General features: G+C 32.6%; 4 protein-coding genes and 2 long non-coding RNA genes across 6 annotated transcripts in view; 3 read left to right on the top strand and 3 right to left on the bottom strand.

The window, feature by feature from the left end:
* LOC114930174 (zinc finger and BTB domain-containing protein ttk) overlaps window positions 1–14,225 on the top strand; it is a 45,836-nt gene extending 31,611 nt beyond the window's left edge. Inside the window, 4 exon segments of the mRNA XM_029301916.2 lie at window positions 7,895–8,088; window positions 8,090–8,167; window positions 8,460–8,738; window positions 9,014–14,225. Coding sequence (XP_029157749.1) covers window positions 7,895–8,088; window positions 8,090–8,167; window positions 8,460–8,738; window positions 9,014–9,166 — 704 coding nt within the window. The 3' untranslated portion in view covers window positions 9,167–14,225.
* Window positions 6,713–9,161, bottom strand: LOC146723295 (uncharacterized). Its single transcript, XR_014924636.1, has 2 exons — window positions 8,472–9,161; window positions 6,713–8,196 (listed from the first exon to the last, which is right to left on the bottom strand). It is a non-coding gene; the product is annotated as an uncharacterized LOC146723295 (long non-coding RNA).
* LOC146723294 (uncharacterized) lies at window positions 13,972–15,366 on the bottom strand. The gene is made up of 2 exons (XR_014924635.1): window positions 14,414–15,366; window positions 13,972–14,282 (listed from the first exon to the last, which is right to left on the bottom strand). It is a non-coding gene; the product is annotated as an uncharacterized LOC146723294 (long non-coding RNA).
* Window positions 14,647–19,200, top strand: fz (frizzled class receptor). The gene is given in 4 exon segments (XM_029301911.2): window positions 14,647–15,715; window positions 15,906–16,285; window positions 16,528–16,883; window positions 16,885–19,200. Coding segments are annotated over 4 exon segments (1,752 nt in total). The 5' UTR covers window positions 14,647–14,876; the 3' UTR covers window positions 17,062–19,200.
* Window positions 19,201–19,291: 91 nt separating this feature from the next.
* LOC114930188 (uncharacterized) lies at window positions 19,292–22,599 on the bottom strand. Its single transcript, XM_085482503.1, has 5 exons — window positions 22,540–22,599; window positions 22,204–22,232; window positions 21,136–21,576; window positions 20,340–20,604; window positions 19,292–19,972 (listed from the first exon to the last, which is right to left on the bottom strand). Exons 3-5 carry the CDS (start codon window positions 21,479–21,481, stop codon window positions 19,741–19,743), a joined length of 843 nt encoding a protein of 280 aa, XP_085338629.1. The 5' UTR covers window positions 21,482–21,576; window positions 22,204–22,232; window positions 22,540–22,599; the 3' UTR covers window positions 19,292–19,740.
* A 465-nt stretch (window positions 22,600–23,064) lies between these two features.
* On the top strand, window positions 23,065–27,919 carry fand (Pre-mRNA-splicing factor SYF1 fand). The gene is made up of 15 exons (XM_029301956.2): window positions 23,065–23,217; window positions 23,415–23,563; window positions 23,665–23,986; window positions 24,153–24,452; window positions 24,540–24,681; window positions 24,826–24,977; window positions 25,060–25,280; window positions 25,395–25,557; window positions 25,647–25,760; window positions 25,854–26,016; window positions 26,087–26,196; window positions 26,358–26,561; window positions 26,869–27,088; window positions 27,156–27,302; window positions 27,733–27,919. Exons 1-15 carry the CDS (start codon window positions 23,164–23,166, stop codon window positions 27,804–27,806), a joined length of 2,535 nt encoding a protein of 844 aa, XP_029157789.2. The 5' UTR covers window positions 23,065–23,163; the 3' UTR covers window positions 27,807–27,919.
* The last annotated feature ends 13 nt before the right edge of the window (window positions 27,920–27,932 follow it).

Genomic DNA, 27,932 nt, shown 5'->3' with positions numbered 1-27,932 from the left:
TTTATTTTATTTCTTTTGCGAGCAGTAACAATTTTTTTTATAACGCAAACGTAAGAATCGATACACTTGCAATGATTGAGTATAGAAAAATAAATTTCTTCGCGCTCGAGTGGGGAAATAATTTCTGTAAAAAGTGGTTGTTTCATTCAAAGGATTAAAATCTTTTGTAATCCTTAAATAAGTTTGATGTCGGAATCACAGCTGCCGAGAAGATGATTTTTAGACGTTAAGTTTCCTTCGTCACGATTTGCTCGAGGAAACGACTCGATCTCGACGTTCTCCAGAGCGACCTTTAGATCCTTCCACGTTCTGGAGGACTCGAGATTGTCGTGGAGTCGATTGCGACGAAAGGCCAGCGATTATTATTATTTTTTACAGACTTTTGTTTTGCATGTTGCGCATTGTTGTTTTATTTTCTTTTGCCCTTCCTTGAAAAAAAGGAGAGCGAAGAAATTGTGGAAAATAAGAAAACGATAAATATATATGTATATGTGTATATGATTTTATGTTGCATTTATATTGTATATTTTTCATCCGTTGCCCTTTTGTTTTTCTCCCCGAATTTCTTCCTTGTTTCAATTTTTAGATTTATTAGTGCAAATCTCCTTGCAATTTTTGTTGGATTATTAGAGGATTACACTTATACACATGACACTTATTTAAAAAATGACGCACACGTCACATGATTTAGCAAATGGATGAACAATTTTTAATTAATTAATTTGTTTGACACTAGTATCTTTGTTGATACTGTCTCATTATGTCCCTTTTTTATGTTCCTCACACCTTTTCTGGGAACTGTCAAACACGTATGCGATGTGTTTTTATTTATTACAGCGTTATACATTATTTTATGATTCATTTAGTTTTAAGTTGGCATCATTCAAACGTAATTTTAATTTTAATTTTAGATTATATATTCGCTTTTATGATCAGTAGTGAAATATTTAGATTTTGCATGCAGCGATATATTTTTATGAGGTATCAGCTCGATTATTTATTTATGGTTCAGTTTACTTTCGTATATAGTGCACCGTAATTTTATCAAAGGTATCTTTTTGCTAGAACAATATTTGCAATATCGATATCTTTGAGAGAAAGCTATTTTTTCTTAAATATCTATATCTTTGAAGAAAGTATCGATAATTTCGAAAAAAAAACAATTTTGAAAATATATTATCAGTGCAAATAGAATAATTATATGAAAAATAAGAATAAAAAAACAGTTTAAGCACATTTAAAAAAATGTTTCCTTAGGCTCGATTGGCAATAGTAATTACATATTGATGCTTTTAAAAACAAGATCGAAGTATAAAGATTAGCGAAATATATATTAAATAAATGGATACTTTCGAAGAAAATATAGAACATCATTTATATTTTTATTCAATATTTGATAGTGAATTGATTGACGTATCGATATAGTATATACTTGCATTGGAAACAAATTTATTGAATTCAAATAAATATTTATTTCAATACTTCTTCATACATCATTTATTTGAAACTTATAATATTGATTTGACGTGAAAACTATTTATTTAATGTAAACAATTTTTTAAATGAATAAAATATTTGTTTCAAATAATTGATATTTAAAGGATTACTAAAAAATAAATATTAGAATTCAATAATTGTTTTCAGCGTGGTTAAATTAAATTAGCTGTTTACACGACTTGAATTGAATTCGAAAGCAATCACTAATTATAATCTTTCCGCAGAATTTTCGAACAAATCGGATAACGGCAACGAGACCTGGAAGGAGAAGAGCCGCGGCCTGAACCAGGGTTCTTCACCAGCCGCGATGGACATAACGTCGTCTCCGAATTCCTCGTCGTCCTCGTCGTCGTCCAACGCACGGGCGAACACGTCGTCGTCGACGTCGACGACAAACGCGGCGCCGACGACGACGAACGCGGGCGCGACATCGACGACGACGAGCGCAGGCGGCGCGCTGACCCGGAGCTCGTCGGCGTCGCCGGCTTCCCGGACCTCGAGCGGCAGCGGTGCAAACGCGACGTCCGGTGCCGGCGCGATGTCGGCGCCCAGCGGTCGTCAGGCACCGAAGCGTAGAGTGCGACGTCGTGCCAGCTCGCAATCCCAAGATCCGGCCGAACAGCTGACAGAAATGTCAGTGCGCGGCTTAAATCTCTTCCGTTATGCTTCCATTAACGAGGGCGTTTATCAGTGTACCGAATGCGCCAAGCTCGACATCCAGAAGACGTTCAAGAACAAGTACAGCTTCCAACGGCATGCGTTCCTCTACCACGAGGGTCATCAGCGCAAGGTATTTCCCTGTCCGGTATGCGGCAAGGAATTCTCGCGGCCGGACAAAATGAAGAATCACATGAAGACCGTGCACGATTGTTTCATGCCCAAGGATTGCGTCATGCCCTTCGGCTTTTACCTGTCCGGTACTGGGCCTTAGCGGGCGGGGCGAGGGCGAGGTGGGCTGCCGATCGGCCCGGCGGCGGTGCAAAAGCACGCGAGGAGACTCGGTGCCACCGCGACGTCCAGAAACGCGACGGCCTTTAGGCGCGGCGGTCGTTCTTGATGCCTGTTTGGCAACGGGGTGGGCGAATAGAGAGATCACGGATTTAGAAATATCGAAAAACAGAAGCAGCGCAATCTTTGAGAAATTATTGGAAAAAAAGTAGCTTAGGTCAAATATATCTGTTAAAATGGAAGAAATGGTGTGCATGTATAGACGTTTAGGAGCGTTTATAATGGTGATTAGACGATTAGATATCAAATGTACAAATTTTCGAGTCATTTGTATACCGTTAACTTGTTTTTATAGAATCGCAAGAATGAAAAAAAAATTAATTCGGTTTTTTTATGATGATATACGTTAGTAATTGCGACTGCCTTTGTTAGTGGAGCTACCACGGACAATCAGTAAGTAAGCAAATTGCTTTTCAGCGAGACAAATCTTGCGGAACAAGTTGCTGAAGAAAGTGAGTCGACTATTGATTGGATATTATTATGTTTAACGTTTTACTTGCTCGCCTGTTGCTATCATCGCGTTTGCCGACATACGTAAGATATCATCCCACGCCGAAAAAAAAATTGGACCAATCGCGTAGCCCATCTCACCCCCGCGATGACGGTAACAATGATTCGTTTCGCCTTATTCTATGCGAAGCGAAAGATTTTTTTTTTTTTTTTTTTTTTTTAGAGAGAGGCAGTGTTATTTTTTGAAGAAGATACGAGAAAATGAGAGAGCGAGCTCAAAGGGAATCTAGAGAGGGTGGGAGAGGAACTTCATGAAACGTGGACAAAGGAAATGAAAACGAAAAAGAAAGCCTCTTTAGCTTCCTATGTACATTAGTATTATATGATTCTCGAACTGTGCAATAACGAGCTCGATTCTCATTCGCTCATCGAATTCAGATAACAAGGAATTGCGAAGAGGAATAGTGGTGCATGTGTGCATTAGCGGACAAATTGTACGAATTCTATTTATTAAATTCTCGATTAAGAATCATGAAAGAAATGTGATGATTAAAGTAAAAATATTATCTAAAATATATAAGTCAAAAATTCTTGAAGTCCGAGACGACTAAATCGATAGATATTCGCTTTCTACATGCACCACGAAATAGTATCGTAATTCTTATACCTTGAACAAGTCCTCGTATCAAATATTCGAAAAGTTGAAAATCGATCCAACACCGAGACCGAGAGTAACTATTTCTTATAAAAGCATACTCAGATTCTTTATAATATACGATATTCAAGTTGCTTCGAAAAAAATTAAGAAACATTTGTTTCTTAAGAGGACTTTCCGGGGCTTGAATTTGTTACTAAATGACAAACTTTTTCCGCCAAAAAGAGACAAATAATGAAGAAAAAGATTACAACTTCCGATTTCTGACGTTTCACGAACAATACAATTGTTAAATAAAATCATTTTTTTAAATTAGAATCTATTCAAAATTAAATGTAAAATAAATTCTTTGTCGATTTACATTTCCTTAAAAATTTAATTTGTCAAAAGTATTTAATGTTTAAAAGAAAAAAACTCACTTTAGGTTTGATTAGATAATGCATTCCTGCTTTGTTATGGAATTTTTTTGCACGCATGCAATAAAATATACATATAAGAAAATTGTCAGAATAAAGGGATGCAAATTATTGTTTCGTGAAACGCGAGAATATTTCAATTCTCTCTCGACATATATACGCAAAAAAAGAGAAAATAAAAAAAGAAGAAACGGACGAGAATGTATATTTATCGCTAAGTATATTAATTACGGCATCAATAAATGCCTAAATAGACAAAGAGAAAGAAAGGAAAAAAGATTTGAAAGAGTATAGAGAATGTATCCTGTAGTGTAATCTCGTTTGATGTACAGGTTTCTTTCTCTTCTTTCCTGAACATCTTTCCTGTTTTTTTGTCTCTCGAGGAAGTGTATTATAGAAGCATTATTGATTATTAACTAGTTATTTGCTATTATCGATTATTTTCGCACTTGCTATTGATACAACCATAACATTATTCTTACTGTCACTGTTATTATATTACATTATCTTATTATTTTTATTATTATTATTGTTCGATAAGGATTATTAACTTTTAGCTCTGGACCAGCATGGATATAAAAATTGGTTATTATTACACTAATTATTATTATTATTTTATTATATTATTATTATTATATATTAAGCATGTAAGCAAACACAAGACGCACGCGCACGTAGAGAGCAGATGCTATATGTTGTATATGTACACAAACATTGCAGAGAGACGCATCATGTATGAGTCTCAAATTTCTCTTTTCCTTGCCTTTATCGACTCCAAAAAAATCCAAACAAAGAGATCTATATCCTGTTCGGAATAATATATTGTTCAACAAGAGAGAAAGAATGAGAAAGTGAAAAGATGAGGGATGACACCATCAGCTGTCATTTAATTCTTCCAGAATTATGAATAACAATTCCTGCGTGTATATGTACATCTTTATCAATGAATCGACCTCGCAAAAGCTTTCGAGGGAGCACCGAGAATCGAAAGTAGTATTTTGGTCTTCCGCATTGGTGTTATCCGTGTACGCGTGTGAGAGAGAAAGATAAAACGTAAAAATGTAAATGCGTATGTGAGAGTGAGAAAAGAGTTATTTAAAAGAATATATACATATATATATATATGTATGCAGAAAGAGAGAGAGAAAGAAAAAGAGATATATGTATATCATACGAGAGGGATTGTGTATGTGTTTGTGTGATTTCTTTCTCAGCAGGAGTCCGCGGTGGCCTTTGCCTTGAGATATCAAAGTCGCATTGATAACTTTTATGTTATACGTGTAATAATGTGTTCGAAATAATGATATGGTATTCTTATATCGTGAAATCTTTTGTAATCTTTCGATGAAAAATTCAAACTACGGAGTGCAGTTATTCTCTATTATATGTACACTCTTTTCTGGTATCCTACAAATTTGTGATGTTGTACTTTTCTAAAATTTTTTTTTTAATTGTGAAATTAAAAAATTTCTAAATAATATTTCTTTATTTTATGCTACATTTATACCAATGAAGAATATCTTTGATTTATTTACGATTAATTTGTTTAATTAATATTACGGGCTAATGACACTATCTCAAAGCAAGGCCTTCCGATAACGCGTTTAAAAACGTGTCACCTTTCCTCTCTGTTTTCCAAGGCGCAACGCAAGCAATGGCGAACTTACTTTTTACGGTTTTAGTTTCATATGATTACTATTATATATATATTGCAACGTTACTATGGCGTTATCTGCTATTTTTTTGACACATGGTCGAATTAACGTTTATTATTTGATTTTCCAATTTTATTATGTGTAACATAGATATTATAATTAGAAGAGGAACGCGCGCGAGATGCGTTTAGGCTTTAAAGAAGATGCGGGCGCGTTCAGCGGAGCAAACGCGAAACATAGTAAAATGCGATTATATTATATTAATATTATTATTATATTATATATATATTATTCACACGATGCAGATATTTTATTTAAGCGTTAAATGGTATATATATATTATATATAGACAGAAAGAGAGTTTTAAACGATAATTATGTCGCCCCTCTTCCGTTTTTTCAAAATTTGTCGTACGAAAGAAAAGGATCATTTCGTTTAACATAATTGTGCATAAATTTTATTTCATGAATTTGCATTCGCGTTCGCTTTATTATCTATATTAGCTATATAATCGAACATTCGCACGAGCGACTAATAAATTTTCGGAGAAAAAAGAGCATATTTTTTAGTAATAACAGTTATAAACAAAGTAATAAAAAAATAATCCGTATGCGCTATTCATACTATTGTGCCTCTTTCAATGTCTTCCAAAAATGAAAGAGAAGATTTATATTAATTGTTCAATAAGAACGGGCATTTCCGATAATTTTCTCCGACAAAATTTTTATAAAATAATGTATATAATCGAAAAAAAATTAAAAAATTAAATTTGTTTAAAATTTTGATCCTATGAAACATCCTGCAATCGCTTGATCTACATTCCTTTAAAAAAAATAGTAGAATTGTAAAGTTTAAATTAATTTACAAATTGATCAAACTCAATTTAATTATTTTAAATATTTTAATATGTGCAGTGTATAAACATACCTGCTATTTTATGGTAATTTGTCGGAGAAAAAATTTTATACATAGATATACCGCTGAACCGATTATATCCCTGCTAGTATTTTTGTTTGTTTTTGCAATGGGAGGAGGGGCCAGAGATTGTACGCATTTCGAAAGTGATTTATAAAAAAATATACACGTTGCGAATGAAAAAGAAAATATATATTATATATAAATATATATATATATATATATATATATATATATGTACGTGTTCTATACATATACATATTAATATAATATACATTGGAGAATATTAATATAGATGAAGAAACAAGATGCACATGGTCGCACACTATATCGCGGAATCTGTCCCTATATGATTATGTACGTTTCGGATGTACCTATATGTATATCTTTGGTGCCTGGTGGCGAGAAGAACGATAACACACACAATCTAATAATGATTATTATTTTTATTTGTTTTTATCTAATTGTAGTTTCTCTCTTTGTAACTTTTTGTGATATACATTGCAATAGTTTAGCGGAGTCTGTCTCTTGTATTATTCTCCACTCTCTGCAAACATAACTCCTCGCGCGCATTTATCGAATTTCTCTATTATATAGGATGTCTATCGCGCATTTTTTCTCGATAATTCTTTATATTCGACGAAAACTGTGAGCTTTTAAGATGTAAAAGTCAGCTCGTGAGTGATAAACACTCCAAGGGGTTAGCGGATTAAGTTTATTTCTAAACTTTATGTTTGCTGCACACTTTTCCAACTTTAATAAAGTTTATATTTATTTTCATAAGAATTTAATTCATTATTTTAAATATAATATAAGACTACATAATTTTGAAAATTGAGAAGCGAAAAGAGAAATTATTATTTAATAAACTAGCCCCTAACTGACTTGACATAATGGAGCACATTTTGACAAATTTGAAATGGTACTCTGACAAGAGTGCTGTTATGCATATATTTGCCGATATTTTTAAGCTTATTCGGAGAGATTTAGAAGATGCACTGTTAAATATTTAAATAATATTTTAAATAAAACTAGATATTCGAAAATTTTCCACAAGTGTTTTAGTGTATCGATCGCTACCAATTTAATTAGGATAAGAGAAGATTGCGATGAAATATTTTTTCAAAGCAGTTTTTGTTATATACATGGGTCCTTCATAAATAAAAAAAAAGATCGACGATTGGTTCCTCGTGGGATAATCAAGGTAGCATAAGAGTTTAATTAACGGTAAATTAGCGGTGAATTAATGGTGTTTAATTGTAGCCGTTTTTTTTTCTCATTACATGTGCAATCGGCAGATCAGTTGCTGCCGCAGCTGCCGAGCGACATCACCTTCGAAATCTGCAGCTCGTCGTCGCCGTCATCGCCCGCTGCACCGACCTCGTCGACCCCGTCCTCGGTGACACACGGCGGCGGCGACGACGAAGGTACCGGCGCTTTCATCAAGACCGAAACGGAAAGGGTAGTCAGTGGCGTTCACTTCCTGACAGATCCGTGCGGAGGAGGAACGGGCCGACCTTCTGATATCCAAATCGGAGGCCAGCGAGAGCGAGCCGGAAGTCAGAAAGCAGGTTGGTGTCCCGCGATGCGGATTTTTCATCTCGATTATTTTATTTAATTACTTTAAATCCCCAAGTAAATTAGTTTGGGTTTTGGAAGCGCATAACGAATAATGGTAAATAAACAGACGATTCAACCCAGGTAGCGAACATACGTCGAGTGACGTCAGTTTGCTACTTGGAAAGTTTACTTTGTGAAATAAAACTAGTTGGAATCCGTAAGTCGATAATAGAGAAGCAAAAGAGAGGGAGCAGAATTAAGAGCAAACCAAGAAAACACCAATAAACGTTATTTTCTCGGAAGCTGCTGGAATACCTGATTCAAAACGACGGTTCCGTAGTCTGCAAGTGGTGTGGCGAGGTGCTACCATCGCGAACCCGTTGGTACAGACACAAGTACAAGCTGCACGTGTCGACTCAGGTGGCTCAACCGGCACCGCTCTTCAAGTGCCACAGCTGTAACGCGTTCTTCAAATCCCGCAAAGGCTACATCGGTCACTTGAGTTCCCGTCATTCTGACAACGAGAATGATGAGAATCGCGAGGAACCTGGCAACAAAAAACCTCGTAATAAGACCTCCGACGTAAGTTAATTAATAAGAGTGTTAATTATACTTGCATAACATAGAGTACAGGGCTGAAAGGAAGTGGATTGATCATTTTATTTTTGCTATATATTCTGAATTTCTATTATAAATTCTGAAATTTATTCTATTTTAGATACAATACTGATTCTTTTTTTCAAATATATTGATGTCATTTGATTCTGGTTTGGAAAATTACTGGTACCATCATTAGTATCTTTTTATTTTCTTCCAAAATAAATCATACAATATCCTGACGAGACGATGTATTATAGATTGGCAAAGGTCCGGATTGGGAGCAACAGCGGGAAAAGGAGGAGAAGCTGGTGGCGGACATAATTGACCGGGTAAAGCGGGAATGCGAGGCACAAGGAGAAACGGTGACGAGGCGCGGCTACTCCAGGAGGACTACCGTCATGAATAGCTAAGGTTGCCGAGTCAGCCGCATCGGCAACCTTCTTTTCGAGGGGCAACCATATCATCGTCGGGCGAGGCCCTCGTGATCCCGAAGAGGACCATTCAAGGTCGACTCGTTCGGCCCTTATCGGGCGCTCCTTCTCCCTCCTTCATTTTCTCACACACACACACACACATATATATATATATATACATACATATATATATATATATATATATATATATATATAGATAGATAGATATCGATCTTTATTTTCGACATGTAGAGAACGGCATAGTGATTCCTTTAAATATGATAAGGAAAATTGCAGGAAGGGAAAGGGCCGTAAAAGGGTTCGAACGTCTTCCGGGTTCGCGAAGAAGATACGTTCCTGATAAAATCGAACGAGCTATATTACGTTCGGGTGATGTAAAAATAAGGGACACGGCTGCGTATATTTTTTTTCCGGCCAGCTGTGGATGACAAACGTCAACGATGACGTTTCTCTCGATCGCTGCGATCGATACTTGTAAATAGAAAAAAAAAACACTTCTTCGTCGCGTATCAGCGAGCTGCAAAAAGAACTCTCGATTATCCGGTGTGAGAGTGAGCGAAAGATTTCGTCACAGATTTATTATAATTTTATTTTTTCAAATTTATTATAAATTTGTTAATAATATTAAATTTTTTTTTAATTAAAAATTATTAATTTTTTATATTAGAAAGAAGGATAAGATGACATAATATCGAAAAGAGAGCAATCAAAACGAATAAAACAAATCTATGCGCGATCAAAGTTAGAGATAATTAAAACTGCATAATTATACAACAGAAGAAAGAGAGAAAAGGAGAGAGATATTTAAATTTTCGACAAATATATTTTAATCTAGAAGTTGAAGCAAGAGCTGATGAACGATATCAAAGTAACATTCTTAGAGATAGCAATAGATATATACGTAATTTTAGCCTCTATCTTATTTTAATTTTTAATTATATTAAAATTTCCCTTCGACATGTATATTTCTCATCCATTTAAGATCGCATAATCGAGAGTTCTCTGCACGCTGTTTCGTTACGAGAGAAGGGCTTTCCTTCCGAAAAAATAAACGAGAAAGAAATAAGAGAAAAAGAGAGAGAAAATCCAGTGCCAAATGTATATCTTCCCAGGCGCACGGCGATTGTTTGCTCAACAAGTGCGACCGTATTGTAACGATTTTTCGTTTTTATTAATTTTTGGTGATGTGCGCTTAGTCCCACTAATACTGCGTGTCCATGCCAATGATAGTGCTCGTGCGATAGTGAGCACACGATATTTTTGCCAAAAAATAGAAGATAATTATTTTAAGAATCTATTAATTATAAATAAATTAATAATATCAATTAATATATATATATATACAAAAAGTGCAATATATATTAAACGTGTATGTAATGTTTTTGACATTGCGATACGACACGCAACATATATAGAGAATTGAAAGAAATCTTATCGACACACATACGGGTATACCGATATTTAATTATATTTACTCAATTATCTCTCACGTCTCGTCTCACAAAATATAGACGATTATTTCTGCGAAGACACGCAGAAGGTGCGGACAAGCACGCTAATTGCATTCGGATAATTAAATTGACACGATTATTAGTGTCGCTAGCGGAACACTAGATAGATTCATAGATAGATAGATAGACGAATATATTTATGCGTGCGTTTTATCGCAAAAGCACATTTTCAAGAAAGATCTTTCGAAGAAAAAAAGTGACTATACATTAGAATGATATATTACTTCAGCAATTTAATTTTTATAATTATAAATATCCTTTTATATTTGCTTGCCTAAAAATTTAAAGTCAATACAATTTTACGAGTACGTTACTCTTAAAGATAAATTTTGTATTACTTGCATATATTTATATAAGTTGTTGCGAAAGAATACTTTAAACTTTCTTTGTGAATTTTTCAAATTATTTTTTTTCTTCATTTTTAATCGCTTTCTAGAAAATGTATGGATTTTTATGATCAAGCGCACGTGACGTCTACGAATAAGTATGATATAATGCGCGCTGATCGGCCGAATACGTGCAATGGGCGCATTATACTCGTATATTAATCTCGCTGAAATATTCCAAGAAAGTCTGTCCATTTTTTCGAATGTCTCGAAAGTATTTTAATCTCTATTATCTTGTCTTGCGCACCAATTGGATGCAACGCCATAAGGATTGCGTTACATCGCGCAATATACATATATATACATATATATGTAGGATGTCCCTCGTGAATAAATAAAACAGGACAGCCTGTAACAATCTTACACATGTACACATTCACATACGCAAAAGATATACAAGGCTATAGTTTAAGTTTCGGTGCTAATGGGACGAGATTAAAAAAAAAACACCCACACATCTTCAAGATATATACACGTACATACACGATTCCTACATACAAATGCGCGCTTCCTTTATTAGACGCGTAGAAACGCGTCGATTAATTACGTCGAATCGAGATTTCTTATGATCTCACGCGTCGAATATTACAATCGCAATCGTGAATACAGATGTGAATGCAAATGTGAGAGAATGTACTTGCGCTGGTGCACATTGATGCATATCAAAATCCTTTGGCTCATTTCGCGCTTTTAACATTAATTAACAATAAGTGGCACCGAGTCTCTCTCTCTCTCTTGCGCAAAAGAAGGCTGTGTTTATAGTCTTAAAACGCATTCTAACCAGCTGTTCTAAACAGCTAAAAACAAAAAAAAAATACAAAATTGTGCAACATGTGTACCGGTGTGAAGGATATTCTCTGGTAAACTTTGGTTCGTCGAAACAGAGAAAATGCCGCTTCCTGCTTACCTCCCTCTTAATTAATTTAAAGGGAAAATAATTTCGCGATTAAATTTAAATGATAAAAAAGAATTTAAATTTTAAGAATTAATATAATAGATTGATGAAAAAAATGATGGAAGAAAACGGACTTTCGCAAGAATTATATCATTATCATTACGTGATCACTATCGTCGTCTTCCCCTCTGAAAGATTTTAGCTCCTTATCTTTACATCTCTATATATCAATTATTATAAAATTGAATTTATAAGCGTTATTTAAAAAATTTCTACCACAATATCTGTTAATGAATTACTAACATCGTAGGAAATAAAAATTATACAAATTTTGTGAAAAAAATTCCACGTATATACAATGAAAGAGTTACATAAAAAAACCTCTCTAAAGATTTAGGAAAAAAATATTGTTTATTCGGACAAAAAAATAGAGATACGAATTTCAAGTGATTATAAATTATAACATTTCCTATGCATTCTGAAGATGAGTATATTATTAAAAAATATAACGACTTATATGTATATATATAGTCACAATAAGATGTTTTGTACTATTAGATTTTTAGATTCTATATATACAAAATTGCAGAGAAGACTTGCGTTCGATTTTGTCTTAAATTCGTCACTCGACATTGTGCCAATAGCAAAGTTTGTGATCAATTTTAAAGTTTATCATTATGAAGAATTACTAATAGCATTTCTAAACATTAATAGAATTGTTTAGCTTAAAGACAGTGCTTCCTCACAAAAATAACCACCCCAATAATAATGCTCTTATCGATGACTTCTGACATCGATAACATTTTGGACCTTCCATAATTAGGATATCAATCGTCTTCCATAATATGCATAATTGCTATATATAAGTACAGCATATTCTCTTTGATCCATATTAAGAAACTAATAATCTTCCTTCTTTCTTTATCTCTTTTCAAAGATTATAATAAATTTCTCTTTCGCATAAGAAAAAAAATAAGAGAAATTGACATGAAATCTTGGAACACAGTTTTAGTTTTAAACAGATTAGGAATTTAGTGTTACAAGCTTCTTTTCTTTCTCGGTGCTAAAATAAATTGAATGATTCTTTTATGAAATTTAATAATTCATTAACCAACGAAGAAAATTAATTAAGACCGGGAGGCATTAGAAGGGCGGCACACTTCAAATCTTCCATAATGACTCTTAAATGTTAAATTATACTAATCATAAGATGTAAGAAGGCTGAGCTCCTGCAAACTGAGCGCGACTTGCGAGTGTGAGCTGGGAATACATTCGTGCGAGGAGATAAAATTATTTATTTGTTTACAATAAAACGAGATGCAAATTCGCGGTTCGGGCGATTTCAATAACTATAATATTGGCCATTATACGAATCGCTCATTTCCAACATCCGCTATTAAAATTAAATATTTAACTTCAAGATCAAAAAAATTAAACGCTCATTTTCAATCTGAAAAAATAAGATAGTATTTTTTACACTTGTGAGGCACAATAATTCTTTAATATAATTTTTTGTTGTATTCAGTTATATCAATTACTAATAATAATCGCTAAATAAAGCGTATATTGTACTTTAAAATAGCTAAGAAATTATTTTTATGCTGCATGTCAATAAACATTATTTATTCATTATATTTGATAAAGTCTAAACTCATGTTCTTAAATTAAACTCATGTTTTTAATAAATTAAAATATTCATTAAATTTTTCTGTTTTTAACTTTTCCTTCAATTCTCAATTGTTAAAATAATTATTAAAAATTTGTCACATATAGAATGAAATTGTCATTGTCGGTGCAAAAAAAATTTCGAGTTGAAAAGTGAATGTTGGACAGAAATACATAATCATCAGAATAATGTGAAAAAGTAAAATAAGTTAAATTTATATAGAAATTAAAGATCTGATTAAGGAGCGAAAAGGCTATAAAATGTGGAGATTCGATTATGAATGGTATAGTTGAATTTTTGAGAACAGCGGTTTTGGAAATGCGTAGCTCGCATAAGAGAGGCAATTATCGTTGTAAATATAATAACGCGGCAAGTGCAAACGCCCGGGAATACGAACCGTCTAAAAAGTGCATAAAATGTACGTATACGTACTGTAAGCGTAAAAAGGGGAGAACAATTCTTGTAGTACTTACGATCGTGCGCCGAGAGCGAAATCGTCAGCGAGGATTACGCGGAAAACGTATTATGTGCATTATGTGTCGGGAAGGAAATAAAATCAAAATCGATCGATCGAGAATTCCCATCTTTTTCTTCGCCATCTCTCTGTCTTGTCCATTTCAATCCGTAGGGTATCCTGCCGAAAAGATACATTAATATATATAGCTATGCAGCTTCACTACCAAAGTATTATCTTCAAGTTGAATCCTTTGAAGAAAAAACGATCCAACAATGCGTTACTTTATTGATTTGTATCGTCATTCTTACCATTTTCCGCATCATTTTTGCTCCAACTCTCCTTACCTTTCAATCTTCCGCCGAGACTTCTTCCTCTTCCAAAGTCATAGAGTACTAGAAATCTAGAAAGGAAAATGCCTCGTCTCGAGAGAAATGTCACATTTGACAGCCAATCGCGTGACAGCTGCCGCATCGCACGTGTCGGCCAATGAGAGCGTCGACAGTGAAAATCCCTAGAGAAGTAATGCTGCGATTGGACGCGTCGCACACCTTCTCTAACCTCCACCGTAACTGTTTACACCGTTCCACCGCGTCCATATAATTCATCATTCATCATCCTTCACCTTCGCTATCACCACCCTTATTATCACCTCACGTCACGTATCACTTGATTCGGCCTCGTTGCGTTTCCCTCAAATCCCGGAATGTTTCGCGCGGACATCGACGAACAGGAACGCTGGTCGTGAGCGCTGCTGCGAAGAGGAGGCCGAAGATGCTCTGGACGGCGATGATCGGGATGGTTCTGTCGAGCGTGGTGGCTGTCACCGCCGCGCTGCATTCCTCCAGCGCTCTGAACGGCGGCGGGGATTCGATTCCTCACCACGGTCGTTGCGAGCCCATCACCATCAACCTCTGCAAGAACATCCCGTACAACGAGACGATCATGCCGAACCTAATGAATCACCAGAAGCAGGAGGACGCCGGCCAGGAGGTGCACCAGTACATGCCGCTCGTCAAGATGAAGTGCAGTCCGGATCTTCGTTTCTTTCTGTGCACCGTCTACGCGCCCGTGTGCACCATCATCGACAAGGCGTTACCCCCGTGTCGCTCGCTCTGCGAGAGCGCGCGCTCCGGTTGCGAGGGACTGATGAACACCTTCGGGTTCTCGTGGCCTGAGGCCTTGGATTGCTCCAAGATGCCGGAATACGACGGCGTCGTGCTCTGCGTCGGTAGTAACGAGACTACGACGTCCCAGGAACCGGATTCCCCGAATTATCCTCCGGCTCGGATGCCGGTGGCCGAATTTCAGCCGTCCTGGAATGAGGGCGGTTCCAAGTCTTTCAGCGGCAGCGGTACCAACGGCTTCGCCATAGGTGCCAGAGACTTTGGCTTTGTCTGTCCCGTTCATTTTAAGGTTCCTCATGGATTAGGATACTCCCTCAAGGTTGGAAACAAGGTAGAGGCTGATTGCGGAGCACCTTGCGACGGCATGTTCTTCACCGAGAGGGAGAAAAGATTTTCCAGGGTGTGGGTCGGCACTTGGGCTTCTATTTGCGCCGCCTCGTGCTTTTTCACGTTCCTCACGTTTCTCATTGATACAGATAGATTTAGGTAAAGTTTATTCTTCTTCAGAAATTAAGCTGCGTAGTGTTTTTGTGCAAGAAATTTGTAAAAGATAGTTAAGTGTTAGAAGGAGATGCGCCGTGCTACGTTTTATGTAATTTTAATATTCGCTAAATTTATAATAAAATTTTATATTAATATAAATATAGACGTTTAATTGTTTCGATTTTTTGTGCAGATATCCCGAGAGGCCCATTATTTTTTTGTCTGTGTGTTACCTGATGGTAGCATTGGTTTACGTAATTGGTTGGGCAGCAGGCAACTCCATATCCTGCAGAGAGCCATTTCCATCACCTTTGGGGTTTCGAATACAGATGCCATCGACAATCACGCAGGGTACCAAGCATGAACTGTGCACTGTCCTCTTCATGGTCCTTTATTTCTTTGGCATGGCATCAAGTATCTGGTGGGTTATTCTCACTCTCACATGGTTCCTGGCTGCTGGATTAAAGTGGGGACACGAAGCGATCGAGACCAATTCGCAATATTTTCATCTGGCTGCCTGGGCCGCCCCAGCTGTGAAGACTGTTACTATTCTGGCGATGGGGAAAGTAGAGGGTGAGGAGAGATAATTAAAAACAAATATTATATTTTATATACAGAAATGTAGATATGAAATGCGCTTTACGTTTTCTTCTTTTAATGACAAGCATATATTAAAAGTAAAGCTCATTGTCAGAGTATTAATGTTAATAATTAAATTAGTTATAACAGTACAGTTAAACATATTTTTATATTATTTTTATGAATTGTATAAAATGACGTACATATTTTTATATTGTTATCTATTTTATTTGCAGGCGATATATTATCTGGAGTTTGCTACGTCGGTCTTTGGAACGTGGAGGCTCTTCGGGGTTTTGTACTAGCACCACTATGCGTCTATCTTATACTAGGTACTGTGTTTCTTCTAGCGGGTTTCGTCTCGCTCTTTCGCATCCGCACAGTGATGAAGCACGATGGCACAAAAACAGATAAGCTTGAAAAACTGATGATTCGCATCGGTATCTTCTCCGTGCTCTACATCGTACCTGCCCTAATCGTAATTGCTTGTCTTTTTTACGAGCAAGCGTATTACGATCAATGGATGCTTACATGGCACAAGGAGATGTGTTCACGTCCACATCTGCAATCTGCCTATTCGGTGCCATGCCCAGGTCGGCACGCCCGATGTTAGTCGCAAACCAGAATTCGAGGTCTTCATGATTAAGTATCTCATGGCAATGATCGTCGGTATAACCAGTAGTTTCTGGGTATGGTCCAAGAAAACGCTCACTAGCTGGCAACAATTCTTCCATCACTTACGAGGTCACCGCACCGAGGCCTACGTTTAAAATCGGAGGGCTACGTTTGCTCTGCAACATTTTGATAAGAGGATGCATTAATCATTTTCAACATAGATTTTTATGACTGACTGATTTGTTCAATTAAAAGGATAAAAAAGTTCTCAGTAGAAAATGACATCGCGAATTTTATGATGACGATAATGATGGTACTCGTGTAGGTTCATTAAAGTCGATGGTCGCAGAAGTGATGCCGGTATTTTGTTAGGTGTTATGTTCTTTCGCATAATGTAAAAAAAAATCATTTTTTATTATAGAATCAGTTATCCATCATTAGCTTTTATGAAAAATTTTTATTTATTATTTAAAGAAAGTTAAAATTTCACACTCGATCTCTTATGTATTTTATTTATGTACGCATGATTTATATTATAATTATATTAGTCTTTCTAGCTTTTGAAAATTTATAGTTTTTAATAACAAAATCAGATCTGAATCAGGCTAACATTAGTAATATTTTACACGTACTTTGTGCTTTTGTCATAAATAATTAAAGACGTGCATTAATATACGTCGCGGTGCCAAATAAGTTTTTTTGTCTATTTTTCTTTTTTTTTTTTACGTTTCTCTACGTGTGATTTACGGCTTTGTGAAATATTCGAACCAAATGTCAGTCAGATTAAAAGATTGCTAGGCATTTGTTTTTTCTTTTTTTTTTATCTTCTAAGTAGAATAATCTGGCTCCTTTTCTATAAATGATTCTATGCTTAAATTAAATGTGCTCAAATACTGTAGCAAACAAATCAAATGTTCAAAGTTTTTAAAGCAGCTAATCGGATTTCAGGATCCGATATAATATAAGAATTAAGATTTTAATAGCAAATTCGATTAAATGCAACTAATGCGCACTGATTTATACATACATAAAATTTTCTTTTAGAATTTACCCTGAAAATTATGGTAATCATGGATAATATGGTATTGGAAGAATTTTATAACAATTTCTCTGATTAATAGATAGATATCTATCTATCTATCTCTGATTAATATTTACCACAATAATAATAATATCTGCCACAAATAAAATAAAAATATGTTCGATGAATTTTGCTATGTATGTACCTAGTAAAATTTACCATGTACATACTAAAATCTACTAGGTACATATTTATATTTTTTATTATGATAAATATTAATCAGAGAAATTCTTATAAAATTCTTCCAATACAATATTGCCTATCATTACCATGATTTTCAGGGTAATTCTAAGAGAAAATTCTCTCCGTGTATTACGTCATACATAAATTGATAGTATACATATTAAACAATCAGACTGAATTCTTTAAATATTCAGCATATATCACATTGTGTATTATAGAATATATATTGAATATTTCATCAATTAAGGTACTTTATATACTTGGATTATTTTTTAAATATATCTACATATATTATTAAATATGGTAAGTTTTAGTTTACATTACTGCGCATATTTGCATCTAATCGAATTCTTCAGTATAGGGATTAAGATTCAATTTTTTAATAATCGTGAATCGTACTTCACACTGCCGAATTTTCTCGAGTTTTGATTTTATCTGATAGAGAACAAATCTATTACGCTTAATTTGTACAAGGCGCATTTAGGGAGATAAACAAATGCAATAATACTCAAGTAAAGATTGACGGCGTGGCATTTATCGGCCGTGCGTACATTTTTTCTTTTTTTTCTATACTCGTTAAGGACGAATTTTTGATCCTTTTTCCACGCGACGAATTTATTATCATCTGAACTATATAAAGTCGAATATTAAAGTCGCGTCTCGAATTTCAACGAGATTAGCTTGTAAGATTGGCTCGTAAATGTGCTACTTTAGGTTTACACCAACGTTGTATATAAATTTATATGCGTTTTTTAATTCTATACTCCATGTATGTATTATAATATATTTTTAAAAACCTGTACATATATATACATCAACACGCTATGCATGATTAAACTTGCGCGAACAAATTCGTCCAAACTGAAATTGCCGAGCTTTTGTCTATTAAAATTTCATGCTATAAAATGCGATAAGCGTGATTATATATTGTGCACGCGAGAGACGCATAAATATATCGAATACGCGAGATATAAATTTTATGATCGCTATATTCTTTATATAATAAACGAGATGCATATATATATATATATATATATATATATATATATATATATATATATATATATATGTATGTGTGTGTATGTGTATGTATAAATTTTAATTTGCCTTAACAGTTTATTTACAGAAAATTTTTTACAAGATTGTGGTAATATACAAATATAAGTATAAATGTCTGCCTACACCTCATTAATTATATTAAAAAATTGAAATTTTACAAATTATACAGAGTAAGATAATGTAGAATCTTGCTTACCTCGATCTAATCTAGAGAGAAAATCTTTATATTATTAATTTTATCTATTCTCTCAATTTATATTTATACAAAATATACGAATTGATATTATACATATATGAGATAAATATAATTATAGAAAAAATTATGTTTACCTCAGTCAATATTAATAAGTATAATTCAATATCATTATAAACTTCTTTTCGCGCGCGCGCGTAACAATTTTGATAAAAAAAATATTTTGTTTAAATTTTATCATTACACAGATAATCTCTCATCGACATAAAATATGATACTCTAATATATGTAAAAGATATTTTATAAAAGAAATAATTATTATGGATCTTTGGATGAGGACTGTTTTACTTTCGGCATTTTGAGTAAACCAATTTTCCTCAGACGTTTTACAATTATTGGAGTCACAGTCAAGGATATCGATATTCGAACGGGTGCAAATAGTTTATGAATGGTATAAGCTATTACGAAGTCTGTCGAGGTTTTCAGTATGTTACTGATCTGTTCGTTCCCACTTGTCCACTTCTGTACAAAAGGCATCACATCGATTCCACTGAAATTAGAAATTTATATTATAGAAAAAAACGACATAAAACTTTTTTCAGATAGACTTTGAAAATCAAAATATCAATTTAAATAAATAGTATTAATAATGACATAAAAACGAGTAAATTATTTTGAAATTTGTCATGCTATAAAATATGAGAAGAAAAAATTCATATGTGTTAAATAAATGAGTTATGAGAAATACAGTTATATACAGTTGCGCTCCAGAAATTGTGCACATTTTGGGAAAATATTAAAATTCTTTGTTAAATTAATTAATACGTATTTCCATATATATAAATTTCTTTATATAAATCATCGATACATTTTTTAGCAAAAATATGTACAATTTCCAGAGAAAATTCATGACTGACCTAATGACCACCATGTAACAACAACCAAGACTTATCAGGGAAATAGTAACGTGAAAGGCAATGAGAGTGCCACCATAATCCCTCAACATCAGGCGAAATCTTTCCCGTTTTGGCATGAGCGCGATCGCCATCGGTGTCGCTTGATCCTTTTGAGCGCCCTTCGGCGTCTTCGAGTCATAAGTCGAGTAGCTCATTCTGACGATATAACTCGGCCAGCATGTCGCTCGTAAAAGCGGACTCGTTATGAAGGTATTAGTTGCGGAACCTGAGCGATATAATTGCCTGATGTGAATTTTTAACTTATGGATGCTTATAGAAGCTTGCGTAATTCTTATATCTTCTAGCAAAGATGTGAAAGTCTCGAGTGTTTTAGAGTTTTCAACAGAGTTTATGTAATCATCCAACAATGTGATTAATATAAGAAACAAAAAAAACCAAAAATCTTTCTATGAATTTTTAGACTAAAAGTATTATCAATTTGTGGTGCTAATTTTGAATCTTTGAATCCTAGTAAAATAAATTCTTTGAACTATCGACAATGATTAATTTTAACAATTTTCACAAAATTTGATTTCAATCTCTTATATTGACATTAATAATGAAATAATTTATATACATATCTTTATAACTAATTTGTGTTATTCTTTTTATACATTAAGATTTCCAAGTTCAAAGTATCAGAATATTATTATCTAGGATTCAAAGTGTGGATAGGGTCAAAAGATGCAAGTCACAAGGAAGCGAAGAAGGGGAAAGCACCTCTACCCTCCAGAATCCACTCAAAGGTCGCTCTTACACGACAGCCTGCGGTAGTGGGAGCGTTGCATGTCTTCAGCAATATACTTGTTGTCACGGGACCACTGTCCACCAGGCATGTTGAGATGCATGGACCTGCCATCCGATGAGAAGGGCTTAGGAACGTTGCTCTGCATTGTGCCGTTTAGACTGATGGCGCCGAAGCAGTCATACGAGTCCACGTGACCATTATCACGGATCTTGGGGAAACCAGAGCTATTTGCCATGGAGATGATCCCGTCGCCGTTCTTCTCAGCATACAGGGCAATATCGCGCACACGTTCCGGGGTGAAGCGACCGGTTTCGTTGGCGAAGATGTCGCAAACATTGTTTGGCAAATCGAGCATTGGTGGATCTGGATAACGACGTACGCTCGTTAGGTGCAGCGCCTGTTGCTTCCGATGAATTGCTGCTGGAGTCGCATACTGTATTTCCAGAGATGCTACAATTTGAAAAAGAATATTGTTATTATATATTATTATGTTATTATATTAGAAAGAAATTTATACATAGAAATTATTAGGTCTTACACAAGAGAGATAAAGATAAGAAAATAAAAGATCATAATTAAATATAAAAAAATTAATTTTCGTTATTATATAGAATAAGTCTTATAAAAAATTGTATAAATGTATAAATTATAATAGTTCATTATATTAATATGAAGACTATTGTACATGTAAAATAAATGCAATGTCTACTTTCTGTATTTTATAATTAAAATATAATAAGGTAAAAATAAAGTGTATAAAAGATGATAAAATCATACATTTAATAATTATTCTATAATAACACATCATTTTATAGTAAGATATTTTATGAAGTGTAAGGATGATAACACATTAAAATTGTGTAATAAGATAAAGATTATAACATTATGCACATACATGCTAAGACGCTATTAAAAAAATGTTCTAAGAAATAAGAGTTTGCTAAAAATAGATAGATTCATCAGTTATAGAAGATTAAGAGATTGATAAGCTACTAGATAATTAAAGTTACTGATGTCATAGGTATAAAAAACGTCTTTTAATATCAGAAGATAAATATGTCAGGATAATACTCGTACACTTTGGACTTTGGGGAAAAAGACCCAATCTAGAAAAAAAATAACAAATTTAAATTATTGTTTAACGCTATAAATACTATAAATATTTCAAAATAATTTCTAAAAATATAAATAAGTCTTGAAAATCGCTCTTTTTAATACAAACATTAAATAATGCAAACTAGCAATACAAATTAAAAGTGCCAGTAAGGTAACTTCTTTTAATCATTTCTCTATCCATCTTTTGATATCCATATCTTCAACTGTATAAAAGATTATGCTATTTTTTATATAATGTTATAATATTATATATTGTCCTTGTAGATAAAATAATGTGTAAAATTACTTTAAACATACCTGCACGTGAAATGCGAATTAAGGAGTTGCACATGTCCAACGTGCCGATTCTCGATAACGCCATCGTCAAATATTCGGAGTTTTGTGAAAAAAAGACGACACACCGAATGTCGTTGAAGATTAACAGAATAATTTAGAAACGAAGGAAACAACCTTGGCCGTTCGGCACGGCAGTCATAACAAGACAACAACTACCTTTCTCTTTATAAAGCCCGCTACACAAGGTGTGTTACAATAGATTTGTAAAATAATTTTCATTGACCAATCAAAATAAAAGAAACAAAGTTTCTTTATCTTGATTGGTTGATGAAATATTTGGAAATAATTATATTTGCAAAATATATAATTATGTCTTTTATATTTATTTGATTAATCAAATATAATAATATATTAATTTATTAATAAATAATATAATTATAATTTAATTAAATTTTATTTAATTAAATCTGAATATTTCTGATTGGCTGTTGTTTGATTCGACTGCATATGCTTGGGATATTTACACTTTACACGATGTAAACTAGGCTTTAGATCCACCGGCGTGGAAAGTTGAAACCGTGCTTCTTGCTGAAAAATTTTCAGAATTTGCGAAATAACGTGATAATTCAATAAAGAGAGAAGAAAATGGAACTTGTGCATTCTGAAGACACACATGACGAAGAAAATTTATATGCCTTTGTAAGTATAATTATAATTTATCAAAATATATTTTATAACCTTAAAAATGTATATACAGTCACAAATATGAGTGAATATATGTATGTATGTAATATTAAAAAATATTACACAATATTATACAATATTAACCTTTTTTTTAATTTTGTTAATTTATACGAGCCTTTTAATAATTAATTTTAAAAAATGTTGTTAAATAGAATGAGGAGGATTTACCATACGAAGAAGAAATTTTACGAAATCCATATTCAGTTAAACATTGGCAACGCTATATCGATCATCTAAAAAATTCAAAGAGTAAAAATTTAAATGTGGTGTATGAACGAGCATTGAAAGAACTCCCAGGCAGGTAAAGCAATTTATTTATGTTTTTATTATGTGTAATTGCATCTACAATTTACTTGACTTTATCTATATTATTATAAATATTATATTTATTATTTATTATAGTTATAAATTATGGTATAATTATCTTCGACAACGTGTGAGCCAGTTAAAAGATAGATGCATAACAGATCCATTATATGAAGATGTTAATAACGCATTTGAACGTGCTTTGGTATTTATGCATAAAATGCCACGCATTTGGATGGACTATTGTACATTGATGACTGAACAATGTTATATAACACGAACACGTCAAGTATTTGATCGTTCTCTTAGAGCGCTTCCTATTACACAACATCATCGTATATGGCCATTGTATATAAATTTCTTAAAGAAACATAATGTTTATGAGACTGCTGTCAGGGTTTTTAGAAGATATCTAAAGGTATCACCATTATTTAATAATACTACATTGTAATAATTTATATATTACTATTACTATTATATATACTATGTTTTATATATTATTTAAATTTTTAATTAGTATAAAAATTTAATTTGGAAGAACTTTTTTTGCAATAGTTTTATACATTTATTTTATGTATGTACAGTTGGCACCAGAAGATACAGAAGAATATATAGAATATCTGATATCGGTTGGTAGACTCGATGAAGGTGCTTTAAAACTTGCACAGATTGTCAATCAAGATGACTTTGTATCAAAACATGGAAAATCGAATCATCAATTATGGAATGAATTATGTGATTTAATATCAAAAAATCCTGCTAAGATAAAGTCCCTGAATGTAGATGCTATTATTAGAGGTGGTTTAAGACGTTATACAGATCAATTGGGACCTTTATGGAATTCACTGGCAGATTACTATGTTCGAAGTGGTCTTTTTGAAAGGGTATGTTATTAGCTTTAAATTTATATGTAATTAACACATTTTATTTTAGTACTTAATTTATTAAAATATATGTATATTATTATTCAGGCAAGAGATATTTATGAAGAAGCTATACAAACTGTTACTACAGTCAGAGATTTTACTCAAGTTTTTGATGCTTATGCACAATTTGAGGAACTTAGTCTTAAAAAACTTATAGAAGAAGCAGCAAAGAATCCCACTGAAGAAGGTAATTAAAGAATATTAATTTACTAATAATTATTTATGTATAACTTTAATAATTTACTATACTTACAGTATATAATAATACAATATATATATTATAAACATATTTATGATAAATTTAATTATTAATTATATTTTTTTATTTTAGATGATATAAAATTAGAATTGAGGTTGGCAAGATTGGAACATCTTATGGAAAGAAGATTATTATTACTTAATTCTGTATTATTACGACAAAATCCACATAATGTAGCAGAGTGGCATAAAAGAGTTAAACTTTATGAAGGGCAACCACATGAGGTAAAAAAAAATAAAATAAAATTTATATTATATGTGAATAAATATTTCATATTATAATAATTAGTATATATTTTTTGTGTAGATAATTAATACATATACAGAAGCAGTGCAGACAGTGCAACCACAATTAGCAGTTGGTAAATTACATACATTATGGGTTGCATTTGGTAAATTTTATGAGGAAAATGGACAAATAGAGGATGCTAGAGTGGTATTTGAAAAGGCTACTCATGTTTCATATACTAAAGTAGATGATCTTGCTTCAGTATGGTGTGAATGGGCAGAAATAGAAATTAAACATGGGTAAGTTTGTGATTTACCTTCTATTATATTTATTTTATAATCAATATACATTTATGTAACATTTCTTATTAAAACAAAGAATAATTCAAATAAATGTTCTTTATGTATATACAGAAATTGTAAAGAAGCTCTAAAACTCATGCATCGTGCTACTACAATGCCAGCCAGAAAAGTGGCATATCATGATGAAACAGAAACAGTGCAAATGAGATTATACAAATCTTTAAAAGTATGGTCTATGTATGCAGATTTAGAAGAAAGTTTTGGAACATTTAAGGTATATCATTATTACGTATGACTTGCAATATCCTTTAATTTTTAATTATGTTACATATATATTTCTAATTTTACATATGTTTATTATAGACTTGTAAAGCGGTATATGATAAAATAATCGACTTGAAAATTGCGACTCCTCAAATTATCATTAATTATGGACTATTTCTAGAAGAAAATAATTACTTCGAAGAAGCATTTAGAGTATGTCAAATATTTTTTACATATACATTATTAATTACATATACATACTAAATTAAATCTAATAACATTTTACAAAATTAATTTTATTTTTAGGCATATGAAAAAGGTATTGCATTGTTTAAATGGCCTAATGTCTATGACATTTGGAACACATATCTTACAAAATTTTTGATTCGTTATGGAGGTACAAAATTAGAACGTACTAGAGATTTGTTTGAGCAATGTTTAGAACATTGTCCACCAAAATACGCTAAAGGTATATAATTTTTCTTATAGATTATCTTATATCAATATTATGCAAAAAAACTAATTTTTGTTTATTACAGCTTTGTATTTATTGTATGCAAAATTAGAAGAGGAACATGGTTTAGCAAGACATGCTATGTCTGTATATGAACGAGCGACAAATGCTGTTCTTCCAGAAGAGAAATTTGATGTAATATTTTTATATATATGCTAATGATTTATTCATAATCTTAAAATTTTATATAAATGAATTTGTGCTGCTATATACTTATGTATTTTGTAATTTTTTTATTAATCTCTTTTGTGTACATATTGATTTCTGAATTTTAAAATTAATTTCTCCATTTATAGATGTTTAACATATACATAAAGAAAGCTGCGGACATATATGGAGTACCGAAAACTCGACAGATATATGAAAAGGCCATAGAAGTCTTAAATGATGAAAATACTAGAGAAATGTGTTTACGATTCTCAGAAATGGAAACCAAACTGGGAGAAGTAGATAGAGCAAGAGCGATATATGCACATTGTAGTCAAATATGTGATCCAAGGGTATGATATGATTCATATTTTTAATATATCTTAATGAAAAAAACATTCATCACACATACAGTTACACATTTTTATTTTAATAACAAGCAATTATCTTTGAAATAAATAGTTATCCCAAAGCTTTAATTGAAATTTTTGCTATTTGGAAGACAATAGTCTTAATAAAATAAATTTTTGAAACATTATTTTAAATAACTAGTGATTTGGGAGATAATTATATATCTTTACATGAGATTAAACTGATACACTATTTATATTTACACATTTGTATGTAACTCTTCTTATATATTGAATTAAATTACTATAGGTCACATCAAACTTCTGGCAAATTTGGAAAGAATTTGAAGTTAGACATGGAAATGAGGATACAATGCGTGAAATGCTTCGAATTAAGCGTAGTGTTCAAGCTATGTATAATACTCAAGTAAACATGATGTCTGCACAAATGTTAAATAACGCATCTAATCAAATATTAGATGTGCCAATGGATGCTATGCGTTTATTAGATAGTAAAATTAAGAGTACAGGTAATTAGAGACTAACTATATTTTTAAAATTTTTTGAACAAGATATTTAAAAAATTTTTCATTGCAGATAATGCTGTTGATATCAAAAAAGGTATTAACTTTGTACGTGGTGTAACAGAAAAAGATGGTAAAGCAGAAGCTCATGTGAATAATCCTGATGAGATTGATATCGACATAGATGACGAAAATGAAAACGATGAAGAAATAGAAGAAGGTAAATTGACGCATTCAAAAATAGTTTCGAAATTGAAATATACATAAACACTTTTTTTCTTTGTCTTTCTAACTATATCAGATTACCTTTGTATACAAAACTGAATTTCCATCATATTAAATTTTTATGACATTTTTTAAATATATCAGGAAAGTTTATTATTTGTTGCAAACAATTCTTTAATATTTATTTTTAAATACTATTAAAATTATTTTTTAATTATAGTTCAAAGTTCAAATTTAAATTTAAATAACAGATGAAGAATAAGATTGTGTATCTTTTAAAGTTCAATTATTCAATGAGATTTTAAAAAAGTACTATATCAATATTTTGTTAAAGAAAAAATCAATTAGATTAATAAGTACGTCATCAAAATTTAATGTGGCAAAAATAAAAATACAATTATTTTTTAATAATACTTTCTTTTTAGATGTACCAATTGAAAAACGAACTGTACCGTCACAAGTATTTGGTAGTTTAAGAACAGTTGAAGATGAAGATTAAAATTTTAATAAGCAGTCTAATTGGGTAAAACTTATATAACAATTATAAAATTTTATTATATATAAGATGTAATTTTTTAAATGATTAAACACCATTTTTAGTTTTCTAACATATTTTTAGAATTAT

The sequence above is a fragment of the Nylanderia fulva genome, unplaced genomic scaffold (assembly GCF_048542155.1).
Source record: "Nylanderia fulva isolate GAGA-0341 unplaced genomic scaffold, ASM4854215v1 Scaffold21, whole genome shotgun sequence".
Taxonomy (NCBI): Eukaryota; Metazoa; Arthropoda; class Insecta; order Hymenoptera; family Formicidae; genus Nylanderia; species Nylanderia fulva.
Note: the sequence above shows the minus strand (reverse complement) of the source record. Positions and strands in the feature narration are given on the sequence as shown.

Bases quoted from the DNA above. Each gene is read 5' to 3' on its own strand.
- fand (XM_029301956.2), top strand. From the start codon at position 23,164: ATGGAACTTGTGCATTCTGAAGACACACATGACGAAGAAAATTTATAT. The intron at 24,682-24,825 runs GTAATTAAAGAA...TTTTTATTTTAG, and splicing joins AAAGAATCCCACTGAAGAAG to ATGATATAAAATTAGAATTG. The intron at 27,089-27,155 runs GTAATTAGAGAC...TTTTCATTGCAG, and splicing joins TAGTAAAATTAAGAGTACAG to ATAATGCTGTTGATATCAAA.
- LOC114930188 (XM_085482503.1), bottom strand. From the start codon at position 21,481: ATGCTCGATTTGCCAAACAATGTTTGCGACATCTTCGCCAACGAAACC. The intron at 20,605-21,135 runs GTAAGAGCGACC...TATATCGCTCAG, and splicing joins CCACTACCGCAGGCTGTCGT to GTTCCGCAACTAATACCTTC. The intron at 19,973-20,339 runs GTCAGTCATGAA...TTCTAATTTCAG, and splicing joins TGTTACATGGTGGTCATTAG to TGGAATCGATGTGATGCCTT.